General features: G+C 38.7%; 1 protein-coding gene across 5 annotated transcripts in view; it reads right to left on the bottom strand.

Annotated features, from left to right (window-relative positions):
• Window positions 1–23,552, bottom strand: part of PLD5 (phospholipase D family member 5) — a 212,331-nt gene that overhangs the window by 91,542 nt on the left and 97,237 nt on the right. For 3 of the 5 annotated variants that reach the window (XM_023523200.1, XM_023523199.1, XM_023523202.1), the window contains one exon: window positions 4,702–4,829. In XM_023523200.1, coding sequence (XP_023378968.1) covers window positions 4,702–4,829 — 128 coding nt within the window. Of the gene's footprint in view, window positions 1–4,701; window positions 4,830–21,650; window positions 21,896–23,552 lie in introns of those variants that run through there. The other 2 variants (XM_011379997.2, XM_023523201.1) reach the window with 2 other exon arrangements.

Below are 23,552 nucleotides of genomic sequence, written 5' to 3'. Positions count from 1 at the left end.
TTTTTCAAACTGGATTTTAAATTTTTTGTAGGTTTATGGCATTTTTTTCCATCCCTCTACCATGATTAGTATAGTTCTCTGAACAGAGTAAATGTGCAGTAACTATCTGTCGATTATCTTTACCACATAAGACTAAGCCCTGGCTTAACAATTGTCCAGTTGTTTTGTTGCTAAGGAGACAGAAACCTACAATTACCAGCTTTGGAATCACATATTGTTCTTAAGGCAGCGCATTGTGGTGGAAAGACTATTTGCCTAAAACTTGACATGAAAGTATGAGGGTCGTGGGTAAATAAGCCAGCATCCACCCACCCTAGCCCTCCAAACCTGCGCCTCAGTGTTCTCATCTATGAGAGGGGGTTTAGCTTAGACCAGCACTTGTGGAAATAGGTAGGCTTCCAAGAATATTTGCTCCATACAATAAAGTATGAAAAGGAATTTGTGGCTAAACAGGTTTGATGAATGTTGGATACTCTCAGAGAGTTACAAAGTTCATTAGCGTATGACTGGCTCTCAGGCATCAGCAGTGAAGAAACATGTTCAAATTAAACCCACAGTTTCTCATTCCTAGGGAGTATAACTCCTTTCCCAGGTAATGACCATCACTATCTTACCGAAATAGCATTTCATAAAACACATCTTGGAAACACTAGACTGATTATTCTCCCAGGTAATTCCAGTTCCAAGATTAAAAGCTTCAGTGATTTAGATAACAGGCTGATCCTGAGCTGGTCAGTTTTCTCTCCCTGTCCAGGTTACAGGATATGGTCTGGTCCGGGCAGGCTGCTCAGCGGCTGTGCCATCCCCTCCCTCCCTGGCTGCTACGTGGTTCGACCACCAGCACTGGAAAAAACTCCTCTCTCTGCTCACGAGCTCGTGCATCCCAAGTGCTGGCCTGTTTTAATATATATGTTTTAGGTCTTTTAGAATAAGGGTGGACTAAGACTAAAACATGAACAGTTTAAATGGCATTCCTGTTCATTCTAATTAATTTTTAAAATAGCATTTATTCAAAAATATCCCATCTCCAGTTGCCATATTCGTGTGACCAATGAACCTACTGAACCCTACTTTTAACTCCAGGCTAGTAGTTCATTTAAGAGGGTATGCTCAAAAACATTATAAAAGTAACTTTTTCTTAAAGCATGAAATTCCCATTTTCTTTCCCAGTTTCTCCTGTTGCAGAATCACACTCCAGAGCCCTGTGGTCTGAAGACCGTCATGCTCTTTTCTTGGCACGTCACACACGAGCTGGTCTTGGGTTTGCTTCGTTAGTTCTGTTTTCTCCACGGTGTTTTTAGGAGCTCCTGAGAGTCACAAATCCATACCCCTACGTAGAAAAGCATGTGGTGGTATTTGCTTTCCTCCCACAGGACTCCCCGTGGCCATGGATTCTAGGGGCTCACCTGAATGGCTGGAGGAGAGGAATACAGAAGCCCACGCAAACTGACTTGACTGACTTCCTAGTCTTTGAAATTTTACGCAGAGGTTAAGTGAGTTCATAGGACTCAAGTACCAAGCAACAGTAGGTGTCATTCTATGGCCATGATGTCATCATGGGTTTTCAATCAGGAAGATATGAATGACTGAAGGGTTAGCTTTCCTTAAAGAGTGTGAGAGAGGAAATCTATAGCTTAGCATCACAGCAAGAAGATGAAAGACAATGATTTTTCATAAGTGTAATTCATTTTTTAAAAATTATTAGCTGTGAAATAAGAGGGATTTGGAGCTACATCGCCTGAGTATGAATTCTAGATTTGCCATGTCCTAGAACATGACGTTGGGTAAGTTACTTATTTGTGTCTCAGCTTCCGCCTTTGTAAAAAAATAAAGTGATGATAGTAGTATTTACCAGAAAGAGTTACTGTAAAAATTAAATGAGTCCATACTCCTTAAGTGCTTGGAAGAATGCCTAGTATAGCGAAATCCCTCGATACATTGAAGCTGTTATTATTATTAGTTTTATTATTTCTCCTACTTATCACAGATTTAAGGCAATAATTGATATAGCAATAATCTGATTTCACTGGAAAACTTCACAAAATATAAAGCTGATGATTTAGGCTGAACCTGACACTTGGAAAATGCATTATAATTCTTCATGTAGTTGTTAGCTTCACACACAACTTTGCTCAAGTTAAAATCTGTTTTGATGCAGGAGTCCTGCTGTGCAATGTTTTATATCATACTGAGGTAGATGAAGAAAAATCCCACATAGTCAAGCATTGTTGAAAGGAAAACTAATTTAAGGTAGATGATTAAGTTTCATAACATAATCCCAAATATAGAGAACTATAGGGAAAGGGTGGACAAGGTAGAAGACAGCATTTGTGTGCAAGTTCGGAGAGGAGGAGGAGAGGGGTGGGTGTTGATGAGAGAGGAGTGTCAGGTAGGTTAGCAGTTGACATCCAGAGCGGGGGAGCCACTGGGGGGCTAAATGCTCATGCAGGAGAGTTTTAAGCCTGCCCACTCCCCAGCTATGTCTCCTTTCTACCTCCATTAAAGAATAGTCTCTTCCAGGAGGAAAATAGAAAAAAAAATGCAAAAAGAATAGAAGTGAGATTTATTTTAATTTTTCAGAGTTTGGTTTAGCAACAGAAAGATGAGAAAATGGCAATTTTGGGCTGATTCAAATATGAGTTTCAAAGTGCCAGGAATAAAATGAAAGATGCAGAGTATGCCAACTTAACATCAATCTTAAGACACTGAGAACCATCTCCAAATGCCTAATTCCTACACAGGTTAGAGAGTGTTTCACTATTTTACAGGAGAGAAGGGCAATAACAGAATCGGTTTTGCCATTTTTTCCCCAAACTACCTTTATTTAGAAGATGAGGATAATATCCACTCATAGGCGGCTATGACAAATGAGGTATACATAAAGCTATTAACAGTGCCTAACACATAAATAGTAGCTTTTTGGGAAAAAATGACACAAAATTTCTTCTAGGCTTCTCTTCCCAATTTCCAGATCCCGGTGGAGTTTAACCTGCTATTAAATTTACAACCAAGAAAAGAACACAGATTTCTGCAACGGAAGTCCCTGTGTGAAGTCCCATCCGGCCTGAAATCACTGCCCAGTTCGAGGTTTCCCACCAACGTATACATTTTATTCATGCCTGCAGCCTTTCTCCAACCCACCCCAGGCTGCTCTTCTCCAAGAACCTGATGGCTGGAGAGAAGAATCCTTCACCTGCCCTCTCTATGGGGTTGTTTGGATGTCAGCACTCCTTCATGGGTTTAGACAAGAAAAGAAATTCTGAGATGTTCTAAGTTAAATTACAGCGGCCAGAGAGTGAGAGAAAAAGACAAATCAGATAGCTTGTTAATAGCTGTGGACCAGGTAACAAAAGCCCGTTCACATTCATGTATGTCCGTTGGAATTTGCGATTAACTTCCAGGTGGCCACGTCTGTGATTATAAAGAGAGAACAGCACCTTCAAATCCCAGGAGCCTCCACCTGTAAATGAACTTGCCAGACTTGCCCACAGCCTACCTGAGGCAGCAGACACTTCCTCCCTGGACTCTGCACCTGCCGCAGAACTGCCCGCTTCACCTTCTCCCACCCACCTTGTCTACATCTAATGTAAATTCTTTCAGAACTGCTCACCTCCTTAACCCCAGCTCGATGTATAAAAACACTCAACAGCTCCAGGACGGCGGGCATATCTTTTCACCTAGCACTGCGGCTGGCGTCAGACATTCGCTCCCAGGACCTAGTCTATTTTGCTAGCAATGGCTTAATAAAGCCTTTTTTTTTTTAAAAAAAGAGAGTTTCAGCCACTGAATTTCAATTTTTTTTAACAGTTTCCTCTCCATGAATTTATGATGGATCATAAAATAAGTTTATTTTTTAATCTTGTATTACACTTACTCCATACTTAAGAAATATCATGAGAATCCATTTAGGTTTTTAATAATATAACTTTGTTAGTATCTTTGAGCTGAAGGAGAGAAATCTCGAAAGTTCACTCTGTTGATTCCTCCTCTCATCGTGTGGCTCAGGGACTGAGAACAAACCAGTCACAAGAGCTTCTCTTCTGGACAGACCTGGAGGGCTCCACACTGGGGCGGAGTGGAGAGGCTGGGTTCCTACAGAGAACAGCACTGAATGGGTCGGAAGGAGTAGCTTGGTCCCTAGGAAAGGAGCTTGGCTAGTTGTGAGGCCAGGAACTGAGCTCTGCAGCTTTCCCACTTCATCCTCTGGCTCATGGGCAACTCTTTTTTTTTTTTTTTCTGTAATATGAGGGGAAACTAGCTACCACTCGAATGCATAAGGACAGATCATAAGATGGCTTCGTTTCTTCACCCGAATAATAGAAAATAACTTGCAACTTATCCTTATTCTGCTTTTGCCATGTTTAAAGTGGGGGAAATTTTTCACATTTCATAATGCTGATCCATTTCAAAAGGAAATAATAGCCAGAAGACCATACAGATCAAGTATGAACATTTAAAAGATCAACCTACTTCTGTATGAAACAAACAACAAAAACCCAAACACAAAGGAGTAATCCTCAGCAGAGAAACCAGCACTTGAGCATGTGTGTCCGTCTGTCTACGGAAAGGAGTAAAGGGAAACGGCGATAACTTGCTCGAAAATTTGCAGCAAAATATTATTAAATTGCGATAATTCAAACCTCATTCAAATGGAACTCACAGAACTTCAGACCCTCCCAGTTAATATAAAGTGGAGATTACCTGCCCCAGGGATCGCCAGTCCAAACCCGCACTGCCGATGTAAACGTGCTGCTTGTCCACAATCCAGAAGGAGGACTGCAGCCGGCCCTTGTTGTAGGCGGTCATGTTCATGTAGGTCACCTCGGCTCCTAGGAGTTCAAAGAGATCCCGTCAGCCTCTGTGTCAAGGCCCTGAACTTGCAACCAGTCATCTGCCAGCAGCAATACTCATTTTCACTGATCTCAATTCAAAGAAGCCAAATATGAACATTAGTTCAGTGGACAGAAGGCCCTTGAGGAGTTACTTTGTTCTCAAAAAGAAGACTATAAAGAGAAAAAGAGAATAGAAGCTTTTTCCTACATATATGCTGATAAGAGCATGGCTTCTCAAGTCAAATCTGACTCAAATCCAGGTGGCGAGATAGGTGTACCTATCTCGTGCTCTTTTCTACTTCTTTTAGAATAACTTTCATACAATTTTGCAATCAACTAAAGGATCCGTCTTTAGTATTTAGTATTCAGTAAGAAATTGGCCACCTTATACCTTCCACACATTATTTTTAACTTTTACTCTTTTACGTGTCTTTACTTCTTCATTTTTCCTCTTAGTTAATTTTGATTTGGTCTCTTCTTGGCCCTTCTTTATCCAATAGTTCTTAATTTAAGCCATGATGATGTAAGCCTTAGAACTGAGCTTTGAATGGTTAATGAGGTCACTCAGACCACTGTTAATTTTTTTTTTAAATGCATTTTAAGATCTGAATTTAACCAACTGTTCTAAATAGGGTGAGTCATAACCCGCCGTCCGCTGTTATGCATCGCTGCTTCAGGGCTATGCTCTCACAACTCTCAAAAGGAGCATACAGTCCATTGAATGCAAAGCCATTTAAATACATTTCTGCAAAAGGTCCATTTCTTTAAAATTAAAGGCCTACATGCATACATTTAATGAATTACGCTATGCCGTCTTACATAGTCAACATCACTGCAGAGGGTGTGTTCCGGTGGCCCACTTCACTGTCAGAATCTTTATTACCAGAGGAAGACGTAGTATCTTATGTATAAGGATGCATTCCAAGATATCAGGAAGGAGGAGTGATTTGTGCTACAAACTTAACCTGTAACTCTTGAGAAAATGTAAACCATGCATCTGGGTTCCTGTGGCAGGAGGATTAAAGGGAGGCTACGGGGTTGGGAGAAGATCCAAGAGGAGTGAGCATCCAGGCAGATCTTCCTCTGTGGGTGGAGCAAGTTCTTTATCCTAGAAGTGGGGGATGTTCCTCAGGCTCTAGCCCTCCAGAATAGATACAGCCTCCACAGGAGGGACAGTTAGGTATAGCAGAATCTCAAGCATCCTAAGTAGGTAGTTACCATGGCAATTAACATGCAGGGTGTGGTATGCCCCAGAGACCAGCTGCCAGCGCTCCCGTGAAAGGGACTCTACATTTGTCTTTGAAGACTGGATTAGTTTCCTACGGTTGCCATAACAAATACTACAAACCCGGTGGCTTAAAACAACAAACTTATTCTGTCAGTTCTGGAGATTAGATGTCCAAAGTCAAGGTGTTGGCAAGGTCACGCTCCCCCCCCCCCGCCCCGCCCCCTGCCACCCCCAAACCTGTAGGGAGACTTTCTCCTTGCCGCTTAGCTTCCGGTGGTGGCCATCAATCTTTGGCATTTCTCGGCTTGCGGCTGCATCACTCCAATCTCCACCTTTGTTGTCACATGACCCCTTCTCCCTATGTATCTCTGTTTTGTCCTCTTCTTAGGGGGGACACTAGCCATGTTGGATTAAGGGCCCCCCCCAGAAACAACCGAAACCTCCGTGCCAAGGGCTGGCCTTCACCTCCTGGCTTGGGACAGTGCCAGTCGCTACCTTGCACTGGACTGTTTACTAGTTCTTAGGCTTCCCGTCGTTCTCTCCGGCAGCCCCAGCCCCGCTGCCTACCTGAGGGACCACTGAGCCCATCTAAAAGGCTGCACCGGGGCCACTCTTTTTACCCCTCCATCCCACACTGCACATCTATCACCCTTAAAGTACTATTAATTTGCTTGGCAGCTTAGCCTAAAGAGTGTGATTTCAGGGACCACAGGCTTTGTGTGGTCCACCTGTGACCTCCATCCAGAGCCTCTACAGTTACTTATTGAGGCCTAAAATTATTTTATAATAATTTTTAAATAACTTTTTCCTTCAGCAAATCTTTATTGAATGTCTAACATACGACAGATGCTGTGCAATGAGAAATTAGGGACGAAAGACTTAAAGTGGCTGATTAAAATTCAGGCATACTAAATAAAGAGTAATATTTAAAAAGATCAGGATCTGCTCCATCTCTGCTGTTCAGACAGCAGAGAGGCACCAAATACCTGAAAAGTCAAAGAGGGGAATCCTCATCACTGTATCAGGGAACCCCAAATGAAGACCAAGAGCATGAAAACCAGAGAATGGCTTCCCAGTTCTGCCCAGGTCAGCGAAGCTGTGTGCAGAGATCAAGCCACATGTATTTTACAGGCACTTTTAAAATATCTTTGTTGACTGTTTATAGAGAGTATCCTCATCTTACTTTTTAAAATAGGTATTAGAAAGAAATGGTTAAAATCGAATGTTTTCTGACTATAATACACACTTAATTAGAGTCTTTAATGTGCCACTTATTGCCACAGTAATATTATGTGTACGATCTAATTTTATTTCACAGTATTCTGCTAGAATTTTAATTGGCAAAGTTGGTCACATACATTTTAATATAAATATTAAATATTGTAGACTTATAGGATTACAAGAATATCTTTAAAAGCTGGCTTGATTCATAGGAATACATTTGTTCAACAGGTTTGAAAATGTATTAGGTTGGATTAACCAATTTTCATTTTTCTAGATTTTATTTTTAACAGGAAATAATGGGCCAGCCTCTGTTTGCAGCCCATGAGCCACTTGCCAGCTGAGAGATGTACATCACAGAGACAATGACACAGCAGGACCACCGGCTGCTGGCTGTGCGAGGCTGGTGGTGGTGGTGTTAGTCCCGGATCTCTGCAGGCCCCCGTTTCAGCCTGATCATCTACTCGTTTAACTGATAGTTCATATAATTATTAGCAATTCAAACTAATGTTTTCAGATGCCAAAGTGATCATCAAAGTATGTACTTGTTTCTATAATTGCTTTATAAAATACGTTCATGATATCTAGGAAGACTTAATGAGATTTTTAAAATAGCTACAAATGTTGAAGTACTGGTGGTTAGTCAGGTCCTAATTGCTTTCACTAATCAGGATAAAGTGCTGTGGGTAATCTTTGTGTTTTACATCCTTCTTGAGAAGTAAAACGTTAAAAATCAGGAAATTCTAAAGTACTTATTACAGCAGCTTTAAGCTTTAATAGAGATGCTCTGTTGAAATTTAATAGAGAATGCCCTTAGTTTCAGAGGGGATCTGTTTGTTTACTAAGTTATTCATATTGTATTAACCAGGTAATATTGTACTTTATTTTGTGCATACATAATTCAATGAAGAAAATAGTCCATTGAAATTTAACATAGAAAATGAAAATGTTAATTAAAAATTTATTTCTTGATTAAAAATTGTTCAAAGAAAAAAGTATCATGCCACAACGAATTGGAAATTAATGCTACGATCTTGGAGAATCAAGTTGACTGCATATACATTCATTTTTAAATGAGTATGTATTCTCTAGAGCTTTCCTCTAGGAAGACTTTCTAGCATTAAACTTGCTACCATCTGTCCCATATCTGTTTAGTGGAATTAATGACTATCTCAGCTATAGCATTGTTCTTTTTCAGGAACCCTAATGTTTGCCTTATAGTCAGATTTCAGAATACCTCATTGTGCTATGTGCTATGCAGATGTGGATGATAGTACAAGGTGGAGCTCACAGTCATCCCCACTTTCCTATAATGCAGACCTGTGGAAATTATCCTTCCATCTGTACCTATTATACAATTTTTAGGATGTGACTATGTTTGTGATTCTGCTTATCATCTGCCTAAAAATCCCTGTGTAGTCATGTGCCATAATGACATTTCCATCAACAATGGACCACATATACAATGGCAGCCAAAGCTGAAAAATTGTATCGCTTAGTGATGTCCTAACACCCTAGCACAAGGCATCATTCACGTGTGTGCGGTGATGCTGGTGTAAACAAGCCTACTGCACTGCCATCCGTATAAAAGTACAGCACATACAATTATGTATGGTACATAACACTTGATGGTGATCAACCACCATGTCATTGGATTATGTATTTACTCTACTATGCTTTTTATCATTATTTTTGAACGTACTTTTTTGACAAAAAAAAGGTTTGCTGCAAATGGTATGACACATAAGGCTGGCAGCAACCTCATACATCGCCTGCTCGTCACATCTCTTATTGCATTATTTTTTCTAGTGTTGACTTAATCTCGTGCTTTGTACAGTAACATGCTGTACAGATTTATAGTCTAGGAGCAATAGGTTAGGCCAGTGGTTCCCAACTTTTCTGGTCCCAGGGACAGGTACTTCTATGAGACTCTAATGCCTGATGATCTGAGGTGAAGCTGAGGCCGTGATGCTAGTTCTGGGGAGCAGCTGCAAATACAGATGAAGCTTGGCTTGCTCACCCATCACTCAATTCCTTATGTGCGGCCCGGTTCCTGACAGGCCACAGACCGGTACCAGTCCGTGGCCCAGGGGGTTAGGGACCCCTGGGCTAAACCATAGAGCCTAGGCCTTTAGTTAGCTATGCCATCTAGGTCTGTGTAAGTGTGCTCTATGATGTTCACACAATGACGAAATCACCTGACGACTCATTTCTCAGAATGTAAGTAGCTTATGACTGTATTCATATTTTGATCAGAAACAGATTCGCAAATAACATCAGGTATTTGTTAAATGGTAGTTAATTCATCATCTAAAATTGCTAAAGAATTATTTATCATTTCCATTTTGAAGCTCCAGAAATGTGTTGTTCTCTCTAGATTAATAGGAAACTAATGTTCTCAGAATGGAACACTAGAGATTCCGAAGGCTAGCATTGGGACATTCACCTACACTTACACGTAAAGAGGAGAACTCGGGGGGTGGGGAATGAGCAACATAAAAGACAATTGGTGGAAGAAATTATGTTTAATTCCGGTGTAGATGAGAAGTGTTTAATTCTACCTATGCTCAGATTTATATAATCCAGATGTAGCTGTTCTCTTTCTGTCTTTCTCAGGAGAGAAACAAAATCTTCACAGGATATTTTTGTTAGTTGATGTTACATGTTGTTTAGATGTTCACCGTTACTCCTAGGGCAACACCCTCTTCTTAGAGTGCAAGATGCATCACATGATGAAGAGTGGGCCGGTCTAGGTATCATGTGACTCTATTTAGTCTTTATTTGGCCACAGGTGATAGGCTAAATGAAGACACCTGACCTAAGCTGAGCCAATAAAATTCCCTCTTTTGAGACTTCAATAGTGAGTCATAAAGTAAGATAATTAAAAGAAGCTGTCCTGAAGGCTATTACACACATGCAGTTTGCCATGGCTGTCAGAAAGAGAGAGAGAAAGAGAGAGAGAGAGAGAGAGAGAGAGGGAGAGAGAGAACGAGATATAGAAGAAGAGATAAAAAACAATGTCCTCCAAGAGAGTAAAGTGGAGAGGGAGACAGTAGTGGGACTGAGTTCCTGACTGTCCTATCCCCTCAGACCAGCCCCACTTTGTACCTTGAGTTCCTCTAAATCTTCAAAATAAATTACTTGTTATTTAAGCTGGTTTTGGAGGGGTTCTGTTTCTTTACTGTTACTTTTATGGTATTAATCATATAATATTGCACTTTGTTTTGTGCACAAATAATTCTACAAGTTCTACAACCTTTATATATATATGTATTTTTTAAATATGTGACTAAAAATATCCAGTTCTAGCCTGAAAAATCACGCAGCTTTTAGCAAAAAGCCATTTGCACAAGTTGCATAATTAAGTGTTTCAAATTTTGAAGATTTAAAATAAACACCCTGTCAAAATACTCATCATAATGACACAAAAGGAAACATGCTAGTACATTGTGGTTAAAGAGTGGAAAATAAAGTTCCATATTCCCCGTGGATCATCAAGATGACAATCAAATTCCACCTCCAAGTTTATTTCTAGAAAGTGGCCTTTTGTAAGCATATTGTCAGCAGCTTTAATAAATTTCATGATCTAACGTTTATAGATTCAAGAGAACATATGGTAAATTATAAGTGAATTTGGAAGCACCATACACAAACGGACGGACACCTATGAACCTTCCACCTTATTAAAAACTAGAACCCAATCAGATTAAAGCAGTGCTTCTCAATCAGTAGAAATTCTGCTCCAAGGGAACATGGGCTATATCTGCAGACATTTTTGGTTGTCACAACTTGGGAGACGAGTGCTAATTAGCATCCAGTGGGTGGAGTTCAGGGATGCTGATAATACAGAGAACAGCCCCCACAAGAAGGATGTATCCTGCTCAAATACTAAAAGTCTCAAGGGTGAGAAATCCTGCATTAAAGTTATTTGTGTGTTCATGCTTGAGCCCATACTCCTACCACTTTCCTCTGGTGCGGCCACAATCCTGAATTTAGTGTTTACCATTATTTTGTTTTTAAGTATTTTATCACATGCATATGCATCTCTAATAGCATTGTTTTAAAAAAAAAGTTTATCATCAGCTTTTGAACAGATTATTAATGAGCCTCAAGTGTGTGTCAAAAGAAAATGTGTCAGCATCAATAATTATATATTTCCAGAAAGGCTTTCAGATCTTTCCTGAAGCAAAGTTTGCAGAGGAATCTATGTTATAAGTGCTTCCTCTTCTGAATATATTAATTTGTGTGAGCAATGAAAAGGTCATAGTTAGCCCATTCTTTGGAGCTATAATAAAATCAGTACAATTTAATCAATTTAACTAACAACATTTTGGAAACCATCGATTTGAAGGTTAAAGGGAACACTGAAGGGTAAAATAATTTGTCATGACATAGCCGTGCTTTGAAATAATTCAGTGAGTGATATCCAGAAAAAATTTTAAATAATTAATTTCACATTCCAGTTGTAGAAATAATGAATCTTAAGGACATGTTTCAGTTTTAGTTTTAACATATCTATTCAAATATTTTCAAAAGTATTGTGAACTTTTCACAGGTTGCCTTTGATACTGTGCTTTTAGTCTATGGGTTTAGAAGGGTAGCTTCTAGGAATTGTCTTTTCTTTCCCACATATTTTTCTTATGATTAGAATATGCTGCTTCTAGAGAAAAACTGTACTTTGATTATTGCCTCATAGACCAACAGTTAAACTATCTTGACTTAAGGAACCATTAGGCTTAAAAATTATGCCTAAAAATAAAATTTGCTTAAATAATGTTTTCTCAATTACGCTTAAAAAGAAAAAATTTCACGCTCAAAACACATCGGCAAAAACACGGTTTGTAGCAGCTTCTCAGTTAAACTAAAATATGATAACGTCTTGGAGGTTAGTAGCCAGAGGACATGCTTATGACTTCCTCTCTCTTACCGCCCCCTGTCGGGGTGACATAACTGTTCATGTGGCCACCAAGATTGGGAGTGGGGAATGAGGAGCATGCCTGAGGCTTCTGTTTTGGTGCCAGTGCTCCCTGGAAGGAGGTGACATGTCAGAGCCGAGCTCTGTGGACATGCCAGGCAGCATGGGGACCAAGTAGCTTTGGAGGAGGTTTGGTTTCTTGGCAAAGCCCATGTCACTCTATTTACCTTACCATTTGCTGTCCCAGTAGTGCCAGAAGACTCCGCAGCTCTTTCTGCAGGCTTCTGAGGTAACAAGCTTGCTTACATTAACATGACGCTTCATGTAACACATGTCAACAGCTTAGAGGAGGCCCATTAAGTAGAAAAGGCATATGGCTACCACTGAGGCAGGTCGAATGGAAGAAATTCCTTAAGAAAAGGAATTCTTAAGGACATTCAAGACAATATTTCAAAAAAATAATCTAAAAACAAGAATATATTCTTAGAAATTAAAAAGATCCAAAATACAAATTCGGTCAAAGCAATTTAATATAGGTAGTGCTTAAAACTGAAATAGTGATCTAGAAGTTCAAATGTAGTAACTTACAACAAAGAGTAAACATAAAGAAAAGTTGCATGAAGAATATATCTGCAGAGCTAATATCCCAAGTTTCAAAGGAAGCAAAAAGGACCCCTCTAAAAGTAGGGGAAAAATGGTAAATGTAAGCAAAAAACAAATGAAATTAGAGGATTTGATCAAGATATTAAAATTCAATTATGGCAGTTGTAGAGAGAACCAAAATCAGAGGGGAAGAAATTATAAAATAAATTATAAAGCAAAATTTCCAAGAACTAAAGGACATAAGTTTCTAAATTATAAAACCCTACCAATTCCTGGGTAAGAAATTTAAAAAGGCCCACACATATATCATAACTTTCAGAGCACCGGAAATAAACAAGATTTTAAGAGCTTTCAGAGAGGAAACAAACATAGAAGAATGATAACATATAAAGATTAGTAGTAAATCTGAATTACACCAGATATTTTAACAGTAACAATGAAAACTAGAAAATAGTCTCAAGGGAAATAAGTTTGTATATCTAACAAAGACTGAGGATAAAATAAACACATTTCCAGATGTGAAAAGTCTTAATACGTCAGGAAATTACTAGCGAATGGGCTCCACCACAATGAGGAGGAAAAAATGTACAAGACCTAACATAAAACAGAAGCAAACTGAACACCGCGCATGATGGTGAGGACAACTCCCTGTGCAACAGCTCGGAGAGCTTGTGGGACAGTGCCCAGAATGGAGGATGGAGGAGGCATCCAGGAAGGATCTCCAAGAAAAAACAAATAAGATGGATACACTGATGTGTCAGACTATGTTAATAAGGTTATATGCTGTAGTGTTTTGAGATGATTTAATAGGATATACGTAGAATCTTTAACTAAAAGACAAAAAATGGTTGTACGAGAGAAAATATAATCACTGTACATAGGTCAGTTGTTAATAATACTCAGTGTAAACAGTAAAAAATGATTTAACCAAAAATAAAAAATAAAAAAGATGATAGGCCTATATGGGGAAAATCAAGAGAGATAAAGTATATGTTTGTAGTGGGTTGGAGTGGCAGAGAGAAGGAATAACAGGAAAGAGAGAATGCTTCATATTCCACAACAGTAAATAAAGTTAAGATTTGAAACAAAAAAATCAATAAATACCAATATAAATAGATTACATTAAAAAAAAAGTAATACCAGAAGAAACAGCTAAAGGTAAAAAAAAATAAATAAAACAGCTATCTCTTAGAATTAAGAATTGGAAGTAGGTTGACATAGGTCAGGGAGCTCCTTTCTTTAATACAAGCATTGTGGTAGTTTTTGATTTTTATTTTTAAGTCTTACTTTATCAATATATACCCATCCTCGATTTATGCAGCATTTTTTATGTGAGTTTCTTTAATACGTGGTAAATATTTTCCCTGTTTACACACATTTTTTACAGTTTCATCTTACACAGTTTCATTTTACACGGTTCTTTCCTTTTCATTTCCATTATTAGCATTTACTCTTTCTAAAAAAACAATAGTTTAACTCAGCAACAAACAAAGAATTAATACTTACTAACACACAATTATTCATGATCTTCCCATTTGTTGGATGGCAAATCAAAAAACATAGGTGACTATTGATGTTTTTTAGGATTGGTTTTACAAATGCTTTGCTGTAGAAGCTGAAAATTATATTAAGGAAAAATGTCTTCCTTTTAAAATACTTTCACTTTTAGATGATGTACCTGGTCATCCACACGATTTAGAACATCCAAATATAGAAGTTGTGTATTTGCCACCAAATACAACACCCTTGATCCAATCTTTACATCAAGGCATTATTTCCACCTTTAAGATGAATTATATTAAACAGAGTTTTAATGATATTTTTAATAAACTTGAATATAATGAATCACTTACAGTTACAAAAGCCTGGACTAAATACACAATTTTCAGTTGTATCAAGAATACTGCGTTAGTTTTGAGTGATATAAAGCTGTCAGCTTTAAATGCTTGCTGGAAAGCAGTACGGCCAGAATTGGTTGGACCAGGGCATATGGTTCCTGCAACTGAAGAGGGATTAATTGGCATTATTAATTTATTAAATAAATTTCAAGAACAAGATTCTGACAATTTGAATACAGACAATATTAATGAATTACTGGTTGATTGTAAATTAACTGATAATGAATTAATTCACTTAATATATGAAGCCCATCCTGCCAATAAATATGCAGTGACCTGGAGCCAGTTTAATTCACTGCAGAAATTATTTACAAAGTTCTTCAAGTGGCCATAAAACAGGAAACTACAATTTCAGATATTGATACAAACATCCACCAAGTCTTAAAATTTCAAAGATTTTTTTAAAAGCTTGCAATGAATATGGAAGAATTTATGAAAACTTAGCAAAAGATGGGGTTGGAAAAATGTCATCCAAAAATGTAAACATAAATAATTAAACTGAAGTGGTACTTCCAAATATTTTGAGCAATGAAGACTTTGTGCCAATTAAAAAGAGAAGGTTGATTGCTTTAGATTAAAGTTACCGACAGCGAATAAAATTTATTTTTTCTGAATTTTTACTAGCATTTTTTTGTGAAAATGTGTGAAATAAATATTTTTATGACTTATATTGGCCTATTTCTTTAGTATTTTTTTTCATACTGGTGGACTCTTTTTACACGATTTTCTTCCACATATAAAAAAAAAAAAAGATGTGTGGAATGGATAATTCACATAAATTGAGGGATGGGTGTATAAATTAAAAAGATACATAAATGAAAATACTTCAATATAATATGGACTATTTACCAAAACGCCAAACAAATTCCATTTTAATGGTGTAAATCTATTTCCATTGTAATTATGGAATAGGCAGTAATTATTCACTATCATTTAATGATTCAAAAAGCTAAATTAAAAATGAAAAATCTATAAATAATGAAGAGAACATTCTCTCCTTTGCTGGTGGTTTGAACATTATATCTGAAAAACCAAACGAAGTATAGCAAAAGCACTCTTAAATTAAAAAAGACAAGGTGTCTAGACAAAAGATAAATAAGTAACTTTTCTCTGAAAAATCAATAATCGGCTAGAAATTAGAATTTTAAAATTTCATTTACATTATCAAAGAAGTTTAAATATATAAAAAATTATAAAATCTTACATTAGAACTTACAAATCAAGACAAATAGAAAAATATTTTAAGTGCTGTGTGTATGTACATATATGAAAATACCTGGGAGAAGAGTTCTAGTCAACATGGTGCAGTAGGTAAACACTGTGCTCCATCTCCTTTCACAACCACATCAGAATTATAACCAACCTACAGAACAGCCATCAGTGAGAATCGTCTGAGGTCAAGCTGAACAGACTTCCTATAATGAAGGACATAACAGAATGGGTCACCTCGAGACTGGTAGGAGGGACGGAGATGTGGAACGGACTGGCCCCACACCCACGTGTGGCAGTTAAAAATCAGGAGAAATATCTCCACTGCAGAGGCCCCCCTGGAGGAGCGAGGGGTTCCTGATCCACACCAGGCTCTGCAGCCCAGGGTTCTAGTGCCAGAAAAAGAAGTCCGCACAACTCCTGCCTGTGAAAACCAGCAGAGAATGTGGCTGAGCGAGATTCCTGTTGGAGTACCAGGAATTCCTCATAAAGGGCCTCTGCGCAGACTTAATGCTGATGGACTCACTTGCTCTGAGCTCCAGTACTGGGGCAGCTGCTCAAAAGTTACCAGCGACATAAGGGGAGGAATTGATTTGTTGGGGTTTGGGGAAAGGGCTGGAGGGGTGGTTTCCTCCCAGACAGAAGTGCTGGTAGAAGCCATTGTTCCTTTGCCTTCCCCACCTGGCCTGCAGGAGCCATATCTGAGTCTCCATCAACCTGGATACACCACTCACCCTACCCAGGTGGTTCCCTGAGACCTTGCCCCACCCAGCCCAAGCACCAGCCCAAACTTCTTTTAGATGCTGTTCCTCACAAGCCTCCAGCCTCAGCTCATGCTGTGGACTTTCCTAAAATCTCTTGAAAATTCAAATCCTCAAACAGGCAGGACTGACCTTGGCATCCCCTATACTCCTTGCTAAGTGGCCCCTGGCACTACTGGCAATTGGTCTAAGTTCACAGCATAGCCTCTCTCGGACACCTCCAAGAACAGCACAGGAAACTACCAACCATGGGTCACTATGCGGCTGCTACCACATGGTCCTGGGCCAGAAACAAGCAGCATCTGACCTGGTCCTCCACCAGAGCCTCTACCAAGTGGTCCAAGAATCAACACACCTAGTGGCCTGCTTCACACCACATCAGAGCACTGCCCAAAATTAGCTACACAAACAACACACTCAAAGTGTGGACTTAAGAGGCACTAGAGCCCCCACTACAGTGAATCCCACTCCATGGGCTCAGCCTCTACACTACAGCTTATTCTCTCTAGTCACCATCAGTCCTCACAGCCAGTCAGCCTGAGGGTCAATCCCACCCACTGATATGGCAATAGCAATCAAGGCTCAACTACAACAAGAGGGCACACACAACACCCAAGGGACACTGAAGAGGAATTTTCCACTTAAATGGCTAACCTTGTAATCAGCTCTTTGTTCTGCTTCTGTAGACATGCTTGCTGCATAGGCTAAAGGGCAGGGTGACCTTGAGATAAACTGAAGACTCGCCCTCCTCTTTGCTTGTTCTGTCTAGATAACAGATGTATCCCCTTTGTTTGTTCTGTCTAGGTAACAGATGTATCACCTTTGCTTGTTAAGACCTATAAAAGTAAGATTATCCCTGAGCTCAGGGCCCAGATCTTCAGAGCACTACCTCTTCTGGCACTGCCAGCATAATAAATCTGAGTTCTCCAACTCTCCGAGTGGTGCTTGGTTTTTCACCAGTCTGATTTTTTTCTGCAGCAACACAACTGGAGCGCCTTGCTCAGGTGACCATGGAGACTGTGCCACTGGACCACAAAAAAAAAACAAAAAACAAAAATACACCTACCACAAAAGGCCACTCTACCAAGAGTAGGAGATGTAGCAGATCTACCTAATAAATAGAAACGAACACAGGGAGGCAGGCAAAATGAGGAAACAAAGAAATATGTCCCAGTTAAAGATTGGAACAAAGATCCAGAAAAAAAGTAATCAAAATAGAGGCAAGAAATCTACCAGACACAGAATTCTAAACACTAGTTATAAGGATGTTCAATGATCTCAGTGACAACTTCAACAAAGAGACAGAAAACATAAAAAAGGACCAGTCAGAAATGAACAATATGATAACTGAAATAAAGAATACAGTAGAAGAATCAACAGTAAATTAGATGAAGTAGAGAATCAAATTAGAGATTTGGAAAATAAAGTAGCAGAAAACACTCAATAAGAACAGCAAAAAGAAAAAAAAATCCAAAAATATGAGAATAATTTAAGGGGCCTCTGGGACAACAACATTAGCATCATGGGGTACCAGGAGGAGAAGAGAGAGAGCAAGGAACTAAAAATCTACTTAAATAAATGATAGAAAACTTCTCTAACGTGATGCAGAAAATAGACATATAAACCCAGAAGCACAAACAGTCCCAAACAAGATGAACCCAAACAGGCCCACACCAAGACACATCATAATTAAAATGTCAAAGTTTAAAGACAAAGAGAGAATCATAAAAGCAGTGAGAGAAAGGCAGTTATCTATAAGGGAGCTCCCCGAAAACCATCAGCTGATTCCTCTACAGAAACTTGGCAGGCCAGGGGGATTGGCAAGAAATAGTCAAAGTGATGAAAAGCCAGGACCTACAACCAAGATTACTCTACCCAGCAAGACTAACATTTAAAATTGAATGACAGATAAAGAGCTTCCCAGACAAAAAAAAAAAAAAAAAAAGCTAAAAGAGTTTATTTCTGCCAAACCAGTATTATAAGAAATGTTAGAGAGACTTCCTGAAGAAGAAAAAAAATGAAAAATATGAATAATAAAACACCAATAACTACATATCTAGCAACAATTAGTTTACATGTAAATATATTAAATGTTCCAATCCAAAGACATAGGGTGGCTGAATGGATAAGAAAACAAAACCCTTACATATGCTGCCTAAAAGACTTGGTTCAGATTGACAGACATATACAGTCTGAAATTAAAGGGATGGAAAAATGTATTGCATGAAAATGGAAATTTTTAAAAAGCTGGGGTAGCAATACTTATAAATAGACTTTAAAACAAAGGCTATAACAAGAGACAAAGAAAGACCTGGTTGTCCCACTTCCAGGTACTTATCCGTAGAATACTGAAACACTACTTTGAAGATACATAAGAATCTGTACATTCATTGCAGCATTATTTACAATAGCCAAGCTATGGAGGCATCCTGGGTGTCTATCAGTGGATGAATGGATAAAGAAGAGATGGGTACATATATACAATGGAGTATTACTTGGCCATAAAAAGAATAAAATCTTGCTATCTGCAACAACATGGATGGACTTAGAGGGTATGTGCTGAATGGAGTAAGTCAAACAGAGGAACAATGTCACATGATTTCACTTATATGTGGAATCTAGAGGACAGGATAAATGAACAAACAAAATGGAAACAAGCTCATAGATATAAAGAACATTTTGATGGTTGCTGGACTGGTGTGGTTGGGGTGATAGATGAAGCGGGGAGGGGATTAAGGGGTATAAATGGGTAGTTTCCAAATAGTTATAAGCATGGGGAATATAGTTAGGAGTAGTGTAATAACCATGTATGGTTTCAGTTGGGTACTGGATTTATTGAGGTGATCACTTTGCAAGTTATGTAAATGACTAGTCACTGTGTTGTATACCTAAAATTGATATAATATTGTATGTCAACTATAATTGAACAAAAATAAAAATATAAAAATTAAAAAAATATATATTTGGAAGAATTTTCACCCTAATGTTAAAGGTACTTACTTCTGAAGTGAAAATTGAGACATTATTTTTATATTTATACATCTCTGATTTTCTGAATTTAAAAATGTGAACATGTTATTTTTACAGTCACGAGAATAAAAAGGCATACAAATAACTCTTTAAAATTAAAAAAATACATATGTAGCAGTCCCCTCTACTGTCACATAAATACCATCATCAATGTTTCACATTTGCTTTCAACAGGCTTTCTCCTCTAGCAAGGGGCCCGCCCTCCTCCAGCCACCCTGCATCCCAGACTCCATCCCCATGAAATTGGGCTGAGATGTCTTTCCTTTCTAAAGCCCCATCACATGCACTTTCAAGTTAACAGGCATTTTCTTATTGGTACCCTGTTGTCAGGGTACCATTATGTTTTCCCAACTCAAGTACAGATTCCTCCAGGAAACGATCAATTTTTCATGTGATGTTTATAAATTGGAGGGTGATATGCATATAATTTTGGAGATTATGTATCTTAATGGGAAAAATATGAATCTAGAACATAAAATATATATTGCTATTATGTTTTCTTTTCTACTTGAGTGTATACAATTGATAGGAAAAAATCATCGGATCTTAATATTTTCAAGGGCTTGTTCAAGTTAGTTCAAGAAAAGGTAACTCCTCAGCTCATCACTAAAAGAGAAAAAAATGATAATACTAATCAACATGATTAGCAACACTGCTTCCTCATATTTGTATACTGCTTCACTCATTACTGCAGAGAATGACAAAGGTCAGAGAATCTGCACATTCTCTGGTATGCTACCCCTGAGGATCTTGGAGACATAGGGGCTGGAGTCTCTTAGAAAGTGAAGGTCCTGCCTGAACACACACAGCAGGAAGTAAGCTGAGACTCAAAGTATTTACTTCACATTCAAAGCTCCCTGCCCTCCTTCTCAGAACTGCACAAGGATCTGAATTATTCTGACACCCCATGGAGGTGCTGCTCTTGCAAACAATAATACTTTTTACATGAATCTCAGAAAGGAGACTGACTGCTAATGAGGCCCCTATTCAAAATTCTTCCTTAACAGAAGCCAAAAGAAAAAAAAAAAAAAGAAAATGAAATGAAAAAGAAAATAAAACATGGGAGTTCCTTGAGGGGCAGGGTTTTATTCATTTCTTTAATTCCAGCGAGTAGCACAGTGCCAAGCATGTTTTAGGGGTTCATAAACATAAAATAACCAGATGAATGAGTGGATGTTTGCAAGCACCTATCACTTTAAAGCCTCTCTCTCTCTCTGTCTCTCTGTCTCTCTGTGTCTCTCTCTGTCTCTGTCTCTCTCTCTTTATTTCTCTCTCTCCCTCAATCTCTCTAAATACCTAACCAGAGAGAACCAGTGGAATTTCCAGTACAAATTCCGAGTAAACATATTAGGGCATAAAGGACCTAGCCATGTGAAGGAAATAGCTAGAAGAAAAATACTTTTTATATGTGGGAAATACGGTTATATGAAACTTAAAATTTGGTTCCATTCCAAGCAAAATTCATAACAAAGGAAAATTTAAGCAGCTGGACATGACTTAAAACTCCTAACATATTGGTTGTTTCTTCCTTTGAGAACCAATAGTTCCAACATTTATTCTTTCTCTTCAAGAAAAAAAAAATCACCATGTCATCTACCAGATGACATAGCAGTTAGTTTCTTTATATCTCAAATTATTTCAGAACTCAGAGAGAATTTCTTTTTACTATTCCTGACAGCCAACCTTATCTTCAAGGACAGGGGCTTCTAGTGGCTCTAAGCCCCCCAAGTATCTGTGAGTTCACTTTCCCAGACATGCCGGTGCCTGACAGATCCTGATTCCCACTATGGTTTGCTCTTTTCTCTGCCCCAATTCCACCAGTACAGCTAAGCACGGATGACAGGGGGAGGGGGACCGGCGGTGAGGAGGTGGGGAGGAGGTTCCAGAAGAAAAATTCTATGGAAAAAGTCACTAATTAGTCCCCAGTGCAGACTGGAGGGCCCGGAATCTTACTGTGTGGGCAGAATCCTGCTTCCTCCACTTAGTAGCTGAGTGTCCTTGAGCAAGTCACTTAGCTTCTTGTACCTCAGTTTCCTCATCTGTAAGACAGGGATGAAATTTACTGAGTTGCCGTGAGCTCCGAGCGAGTTAGTAGATGAGGCACCCGCCTGAGAGAAGTGCTCGGAAACGCGTCTCTGTGCAGGTTGTGTCCTTTTGGAAGCTCTCACCACAAAAGCCATCCCTTGTTACACACCTATCTGTCTTGCTCGGTTGCAAGCCTTATGAGGATGACTCACACACCCAGAGGCATTCCATACATATTTGTGGAATAAATGGATGAATGGACAGACCAACTTTAGATGTTTTTCCTTCAAAAATTATTAAGGAATCAGAGAACTCAGTGATCACGTGGCAAATCAATCATGTGACATAACCATGAAAAAATTCAGTATTTCAAGTTTTTGTGATTAATGGTGCACTGCACCCAGCAAAAATAGCATGTAACCTAAAGAGTCTTTACGTCTGAGAAACTCAAACATTCGAAACGGGAAGTGTCCCCAGACCATGGAGAGGAAGTGAAAGGCAAGAGTAGAAGCCAAGGAGACATCGGGGTCTCGGGGAGGGAGAGGAAAGCATGTGTGGCTGTGTGTCCCAAAGGGGAGTGGAGATTTCTTAAAAGAAGCAGGTTCTCTAACGAGAGAAAACGCTTCAGGCAATGATTACACAGGAAGCTGGAGTGGGAACCTGATTTTCTACCTTATTAAAAATTTTTAATCTTAGTCAAAATCCCATCATCGACACAATAATATCGAGTTGAGTGATATTTGACCCAACTACTTTTCAGTATAAAAATATATATGTAAATCGTAATGACACATGGTCTATATAACTCAGTGAGGACTGCTTTATGGCTTACAGGGTAAAAGTAGAAAAATTTATAAGTTGCAGGGGTTTTTGGTAAAAAAAAGAAAGTTTTTTTTTTTTTTTGAAAAGGCCCTTTGAGCGCTAAAGTGATCTGGGTGGTGGGTGCTGGCTGTCAAGTTCGCTGCTATTCTTGAATGTTGTGGGTGTTCTATTTGCCTTTCAGTGAAAGAATGTGCTAATCCAGGGGTCACCATCACGTACCCCCCCAGACAGGCGTGTTGTCAATGACACACTGCATCCAACTTCCCTTGTGGCTACCAGTGGGGAGAAGAGGAGCAACGTATTCAGAAACCCCAACATATTCGAAAGTAGTAGGGTCAAATATCACTCAACTCTATATTATCGTGCTGATTTGCAAGGAAGAAAATACTTAAACCAAGCTTCATTTTTCATAATCATGACTTTCAGATTACAAATTTCCAAGCACATGCACAAGCGACCATTTGTGATGGGTTAAAAGAAATGGCTCCAGTCTAATCCAAGAGCTTCCAGAAACTACTGCCTAGCCTTTAAAATTTTGAACTCTCTATTTTCACTGTTTCTCATTTGGCCTAAAGTTTTTCGTAACTGTTTTTATATCAAAGTTTGTCTAATTAGTAAAGAACATCAGGGGTTTCTCTCTAATCTTCAGCAAGAATTACTTTGGCTTTTGAGAAAAAAATACAAGCTTTAGAAGCCAATGTAATTTAAATACTATTAAAACATTCAAAAGGAGGTCTGCCTCACGGGAAATCTTTTGTTCTCCAACAAAATAGCGTTTCTGTCTAAAGTTTGCATAAACTGTTCTATGAGAAAGATACAATACTCTGGAAAAAGATCACCTGCTTCTAAAAATAGGTTCACCATTGGCTGGGGGTGGGGAGGGAGCGTTTGGCTAATCTGTATGTATGTTCTCATGACCATTCCTTCTTCAACTTGAGAATTCCTCTATTTTCAACTCTTTTTAAGAAAAATATAAGGACAGTTGTGAAATATCCTCTGGGTCGAAAC

Source organism: Pteropus vampyrus, unplaced genomic scaffold (assembly GCF_000151845.1).
Source record: "Pteropus vampyrus isolate Shadow unplaced genomic scaffold, Pvam_2.0 Scaffold383, whole genome shotgun sequence".
NCBI classification, from domain to species: Eukaryota; Metazoa; Chordata; class Mammalia; order Chiroptera; family Pteropodidae; genus Pteropus; species Pteropus vampyrus.
This window is presented reverse-complemented; position numbering and strand designations above follow the sequence as displayed.